At 40.4% G+C, this 7506-nt stretch overlaps 1 protein-coding gene across 1 annotated transcript; it reads left to right on the top strand.

Annotated features, from left to right (window-relative positions):
- Window positions 1-3215: 3215 nt before the first annotated feature.
- LOC130563803 (serine protease 23) lies at window positions 3216-6741 on the top strand. Its single transcript, XM_057349585.1, has 2 exons — window positions 3216-3600; window positions 4667-6741. The coding sequence occupies exon 2, from the start codon at window positions 4685-4687 to the stop codon at window positions 5843-5845; it is 1161 nt and encodes a 386-aa protein (XP_057205568.1). The 5' UTR covers window positions 3216-3600; window positions 4667-4684; the 3' UTR covers window positions 5846-6741.
- Window positions 6742-7506: the final 765 nt, after the last annotated feature.

Below are 7506 nucleotides of genomic sequence, written 5' to 3'. Positions count from 1 at the left end.
TTGCGTGGCATAATAGACAGTAGAGGACTGCTGTGTTGTGCGAGAGGAGGGATGTTGAAGTTATTGGAGTGGAATAGTAAAGATCAGTACACAAAACAAGAAAGACAAGAAATGCATTTGGTGCACAATTATGAGGTTCAATTGAAAAAAACATGTTGTAAAACATGGACAAATCTATTAATTCTATTAATTCATAATGCACACTTCACCTTAAAGGTCCAGTGTGTAATTCTTTGGAGGATCTATTGACAGAAATGCAATATAATATACATACAGTATATAACATACATAACTATGTCTTCAGAGGTGTATAAAGACCTTATATAATGAAGCGTTATGTTTTTATTAGAATGAGCTATTTCTATCTACATACACCGAGGGTCCCCTTACATGGAATTCACCATGTTGTTTCTACAGTAGCCCTAAACGGACAAACTGCTCTACAGAGCATGTTTCGTAAATATCTTCTTCGGCAATGAAGCGAAAACATTACGACATCTTAGTTCTAGTTGTCAGCCACCGTAGTGCTTCCAAAGGGAGAGGGGAGGGGTTGAAGTGAGCCGTTGGTTGCAATTCGCTACCTCACCACTAGATGCCACTAAATTTCATACACTGGACCTTTAAGCTTTCATATCACAAAATCTTGACCATCTTGATGTTGATAAATTGTCTGGCTGGTGGTAATGCTATGTGAAAGCTGTGGAAATGAATCAAGCTCAATGGCTATTGTTATGAAAAGCTTTTTCCATTGTTGTGGCTCCAAATCACTGGGGTCGAATCAGCGGCCAATTACTGGATTAAAGATCCCAGAGGGAGCGTTCTGATCTTGTTAACAATACTTATTTGCTTGGCTGGCTAATGTACGCTGACTCTAATGTGATTTCAGGGTTTGGAGAGGACGGGACTTCTGTGCTGCACACTATAATGGATTTTAACCACACCTGTGTATGTAAGACAAAGTTCATACATGCATTCACGGTTCATTTAAAAGGAGTGCCACTCGGGGTCTGTAAAGAGAAGAAAGCATGGCCCACTAAAAAGAGAATGTTATTGAATACTCTTCAAGCTATTGTGGCTTCTCAGCTTACAGTGCAAGACAAAGAGTCTTCTATCGTCTGCATTATCTGCTAATGCTGTGGGTCATTTATAATGGTAGATATTAAAGGTGCTGTGTGTAATTTTATGGAGGATCTATTGAGAGAAATGCAATGTAATATACATAACTATGTCTTCAGAGGTGTATAAAGACCTTACATAATAAAGTGTTATATATGTATTACCTTAGAATGAGCTATTTCTGTCTACATACACCGTGGGTCACTTTACGTGGAATTCACCATGTTGTTTCTACAGTAGCCCTAAATGGACAAACTGCTCTACAGAGCGCGTTTCGTAAATACTTTATCTCCTTCAGCAAAAAAGCAAAAATGTGATGATAGCCTTGTGCAGCCACCTAGTGCTTCGAAAGGCGCCGGGGGGGGGGGGGGGGGGGGGAAGATAGGTTCTGGTGAGGTGGAGTGAGCTGCTGGTTGCAATTTGCAGTCGCCAGATGCCACTACATTTCATACACTGGACCTTTAAAGTGGAAATGTTGGTTTTGTTCAGTCTTGCTTTGACTTGACTCAGTGTTTAAATAGAAACTTTATATACCAGTCCACACCAGAACCAGCTCACACATGCCACAATGCATATGTCTGCGCTTCAATGGTTATGTATCGTGTATACGTCTGGGGGAAAAAACTTGACAGAACATTGGCTGCATGTAATATAAAATTGTTTCCATGCTTTTCAATAACTAGAGCTTCAAAATCCAACAGCAAATTATCTAGTGTTGCTGTGAAGCTTTTTTTTGTAATGTGTAAAAAACCTTACAGAAGAGAAGACAGAATTCAGTTGTTTTGAAAATAGACACCCTTATGAATAAAGACAAGGCCACGGAGGCACAGGACTTGAGATGGAGCTGGAGGTGATAAAAGATCTGCTGTGGAGGAATGAACACACTTTCAACGGCCCCTCCTCAGGCCCCGATCCCACCTCCCTCCACGAGCCACGAAGCCGGGACAGGTCAAGAACAAGAGTCTTACTGTAAAGAGATCTGGGGATTGTCCAAGGTAGCAGATTCCTGCCGAGTGAATGATGTTTGGGCTGCATTTAGAAAGTTCCAACCCCTTATCACTAACTGTGAAAGAACAGTGCAAATTTCAGTGACTTGTGAGCTACAATGATATCCACTCTAGTCCCCGGTGGCTTGTGATGTTAAATAAGATATATGTCTGGAAGCGTCTGGAAGAAAACCAGAAAGAGAGGGCAGGAAACTGACAATGAATACAGCATGTCAGTGCCAACACACATCAATGGAATCTCGCTCACCCACCGTGACACTGCGTGTAGTAAATGATACCATCACTGGACACTGTCTTGCGGTGGTATTAGATATTTACACTCTTCTAGAACTACTAGAAGACAAAATATAGCACATAAAAATGTGGGTTCAGTGCACAGCCCATGTGGGAATTATATTGGAAATAAACTAGTTGTACTGCACCAACTTGAATGAAAATATCAAATCTGAGAGTCACGTTGGGTTTTGATTGTCTGGCTTGTTTAGTTAAGCAAAAAATCAAACTTGAGGTTTGATTTTTGCGTGAACAATCCCTTTGACCAAAAATTTGAGAAATCTGCGAGCCTCCCCACGAAGGAAGTGTGAAAGTGTTTTGAGCATGTAAGGGCAAGTGGCATGAGTGTCTGAGGAAGATCAAGGTCAGAAGGTCCTTTTCAAGCACACAATATGGCTCAAGACGCCGTCACAATTGCAACACACCCAAGTATTTTTGGAATGCGTCCCGTCATAAGACCAACCTAGCAAAAATCGGTCATTTTAACCCATTACAGGTAAGTTTTAGATTTATGAAGTCAAAATCTAGTGCAGGTGAAGACAAATAGGTTTACAAGCTAAAAAGAGTTACCAAAACAAGGGTACAAGTGTTTTCCTCTATGAGTGTGGCATAATACATCATGTGTAACTTCACTGAATTAGAAAGGAATCCATATCCTCAAGACATGTTCGCCTCACGCCACTTTTTGACAGTTTAATAACACCTGCGAGAATAATTTCATCTCATGAAGTGTGTGCCATGACATGCCCAGGGTAAATGCTCTGTTGGCAAACTGATCTATCTTTGGAAAGGTGGGAGGAAGAAGGCAAGACTGTACTGAAGACGCCCGATTACACTGTTAATACATACATATGTTGTTTTTGGACACACACGCATCTCCTATTTCTTTGCAGGGGCACTAGGACCACGCGGAGAGGGTCAATGTTGCACTTCGGTTATTTGGCGACCTCGGTTTTGCTCTAAAGCAGTCACCGTGTAGAGGAGGGCATAGGATGCCGTCTAATACGTCGAAATAGTTTCTTAAATTGAACAAAATCCATACGGTTGAAAGTATTGTGTCGGTTTTGGAGGACCTGTCACGCACTCTAGCAAAAACCTTCCTAGACGAGATGGGAGTAAACCTGGACACTGAGATACCCGGTGAACTCCGAAGAGTGGAAAGTGTGATTTGGATTTAAAGAAGCCTTCTTCATTACACCTTAAAGTTAAGTATACTGCACTAACCGATTGAATCTCTAATGGTTTGTTGGCATTTTGCGCACTGAGAGACGTGCGTAAAGCTGTTGCGCACGTGTCAAACGCTGCTCATGTATGCTTATTTTAATGTCGATATTACATTATCGAAATGCTTCCAGACATGACAAGACCACAAACTGCTCATGCTAATACTACGCATAATCACCATTCTTAAAGGAATATGACCTAGTTGCCATTTGCGCAAGTGCACAGGCCAGTTGTTGGTTTGAATATCCCCAATGGGAAAGTGAGGGAAGGTAAACATTGTTTGTTTTCCTTGAGTTTAACAACTAAACAAGGCGTTGGTAGGGTTGGTTGGACATCCATTCATGATGTGAGAGACAACAACAAAAACGATGTTGGGGGTTTTCAGGACAAAGGGATGTTTTGGGAAATTGCGCGCAGGGAATTCCCCAGGTGTTACACATGGATGTGCGTGATGATAGCGCTCCTTTATACTACGACCATTGGAGTCATTTAGTTATATAGATATTAATGTGCGTTGCACAATAATGCATTGGTCAATTCATGAAATAAAGTAAAACAAAAACGAAATAGGTTTTATGTTGGGAATTTTCTCTGCTGTACCTCAAAAGCGCATAACAGAAAATCGCATTTTATAACCTAAATATTTATCTCTAATTTCTTTCCACTGCCAAAAGTTGTTAGGATGTGTCTGGCGTAGTATCAGAGCATTTTTACAGTTTTTACTCTTTAGGTTATTGTAGGGTCAGTTGCAGCGATTTATTGTATTTTAATGATCGCCCTGACCCACACGCACCGCACGTACAGAGAGGTACAGAGGTACACTTCTTAGTTCTTAATTCTTGTTTTTATTCCTGTTGACAAAATGCTAAACAAACTACACTGGTTAAATTTTAATCTGTATATATTATAACTTAACTTAGTTGGACCTTAATTGGTTTAAATTCATTGGCACATTAAATTAATTGATTCTTTGATGTGACAGATCTACACAAAGGAGGAGCTATATTACCCAGTGGAATTTCATGCTTGTTTGTTTTTTCTCATAGGTAGCAAACATCTCAGCCATGGTGCCCAACCAAAGATCGGGTCTGGCCCATCCTTGCTGTATTAGCCTGCTTTTCTTACTACTTCTGCCCAGTTCGGTTTCAGTGAGAGAACCTCGCCACCAGCTTCACGGCCACCTCCCCTCACTGATACCTCACTCCACTCTGCCACTGTCTCGCTCCCGCTTCAGCGCCAAAGCTCAACTGGACCTCACTACTCACTGCAACGAAAGCTGCTACTACAGAAGAGAAGACAGCGATAAAGAGCACCTAACTGAGCAATTAGGATTCGAAACGCTTTATGCGGATGGCTTCCGTACCTTAACTACTGTTGACCTGACAGAAAATGAATATGAGCCTCTGGCTAATGCTGAACTTCAACTCAGGCCTCCCAAAGTTACATCCCCACGACGTAAGCGACTAAAACGTCAGATCTACGGATCCGACGGACGCTTTAATATCCGCGGCGACCACTTCCTGCTAGACTATCCGTTCTCCACGGCCGTTCGCATCTCCACGGGTTGCACCGGAGTTCTGGTGTCTAAGCAGCATGTGCTGACTGCAGCCCACTGCGTGCATGATGGGAAGGATTATGTCAAGGGAGCAAGAAAACTCAGGGTGGGCTTTTTGATCCCTCCTTTTCTTAACCGCACAAGGTCAGGTCAGGCTCCCGTCAAGAAACCTTTAGTGCGTTGGGTGAGAGTGAAACGTACCCGCGTACCCAGAGGTTGGATTCAAGGTCCACCGGAGGTCAGCATGGATTTCGATTATGCACTTTTAGAGCTGCGTTGGCCTCACAGGCGACCTTTCATGCGACTGGCTGTGTTGCCCTCCTCTGACGATTTGGCTGGTAAACGCATCCACTTCTCTGGGTTTGACAGTGACCGGGCCGGGGAGCTTGTGTACCGCTTTTGTCCAGTGGAGGATGAGTCCAATGATCTGATCTACCAGCACTGTGACGCCCGCCCGGGGGCAAGTGGCTCTGGTGTCTACGGTCGTGTGTGGGACAACACTTTAGAACGCTGGGAGCGTAAAGTCATTGGCATCTTCTCGGGACACCAGTGGCTGGAAATCAACGGGGAGAATCGTGACTATAATGTGGCTGTTCGCTTTACTCCACTTAAATTTGCTCAGATCTGTTACTGGGTTCATGGAAATAAGGTGGACTGTAGTCAGGACTGAGTACACAGCACAGATGAGGAGGGAAAATTAAGAATGTGAGAATAGTACATGAATGGACAAAACGTGTCTGATTTCTGGAACCTGCACTTTACGATCAGTCTTTTAATGGTTGTGGCTACTATATAAGATACGAGACTTCATTGCTTGTAGATCACTTCCCACAGGTTTTAAGTTCACATGGGTTAAGCTGGATCTTATTTAACCACTAGCTTGTTACACATTGTTTTAGACTCCAGGCCAACAAAACAGATTTATCTTATGTCAGGTCTTTGCCAGCGTTTAGCAGATATCCGATCACAGTAAGATGCTTCATTAGACAGCCTTGATATGCTTAAGTTATGCTTTACAGAAGCCTGTTACTGTTTGCACTTTTAAAGCACAGATCAAGGGTAGAGCAAGGTTAAATCTGGGATAATAACCATCTCAGCGACTCACTTGGTCTTTGTTTTTGGGTAACACAAGTAACATACAGAGATGTGTGTATTTTATTGTGACTAAGTGTTGTCAAAAATATCGGTTTGGTCCTCTAAAGATAGCAATGTTGTCTGAAATATTCATAAAAAAATAAAATAGACATGTGGGAGATGCAGTATGGGGGTAGACAATGGTAAATTAAAAGAGTTAATATAGAGTATTATAGTAGGATGCAAAAATCTTGTTCTACGTTGTTTGAATCTGTAATCAAGCTGACAATTCATTCTTCTTCAGTTTTAAAATCAACTTCAACAAAGCAGTCACAATTGTAACATTACAATATCTTCTGGGAAATCGCCATCTATTTTCTTCTTTTGCATCACTATAAAGACTGCACATTAACTAAGACAAAGGTTGTGGGGTACATGCTGAATATAATTATATGTGAAAAAAGCTTTTATTTTAATAAACTAAAATATGTCTTTTCATTTTTGTGTCTTGAAGAATTGCTTTCACTTTTGCAGAAGATCGATGATAGGATAATTGATAGTGTTTTATATTCATATTATTAAAGAACACAAATGCTTTATAGTCTGATAATTATAACATTTTACATGAGCTGATATTTAGAATATGAAGTTTTGATACCCTCTTGTGGTAAGTCCACAATTCAGTTTTTTCTAGGCCTTTTCACAATGTGCAGAACACTAAAACTTCACCAGTGTAGTTCATATAAAAACACCTGTTGCTAGGTCATTTACATTAACAAATTCATTTTAGAGTTAAAAATCATTTTTACACAAACTTTTTGCATTAATCTTGGATTCCAACATGATTTTCATGAACAAATGTCCTTTTTAGGCATAAAAGCATGTTCGAAATTTTATAACGTTAAAATGTTTTAAAACACTTTTTTCAAAATAAGGCCGTAAAAATCTCATTACCGTAACAGTCTAAAAAAGATAGATGCCTAAGCGAGTTTTCATAAATCATACCTAATAAAATTATAGATAATATATAGTATTATTATAGTACATACAATATACAGAACTATACAGTATGACAAGAACATAAAACTTTTAACTAGAGATAAAAAATATGTTAACCTGGTAGCCATTTGGAAGGCAAATGTGTTACTTCAAACAAGATAAGCTTAGGCTAATGTAAAGATTAAAAAAATGTTAAAGGAACAGTTCACCCCAAAAAAATTTTTTTCATAATTTACCTCAAGTTGTGCCAAACGTGTA

Source organism: Triplophysa rosa, linkage group LG13 (genome assembly GCF_024868665.1).
Source record: "Triplophysa rosa linkage group LG13, Trosa_1v2, whole genome shotgun sequence".
In the NCBI taxonomy this organism is placed as follows: Eukaryota; Metazoa; Chordata; class Actinopteri; order Cypriniformes; family Nemacheilidae; genus Triplophysa; species Triplophysa rosa.
The sequence above is the reverse complement of the archived record's forward strand: the minus strand, read 5'-3'. Positions and strand labels throughout refer to the sequence as shown.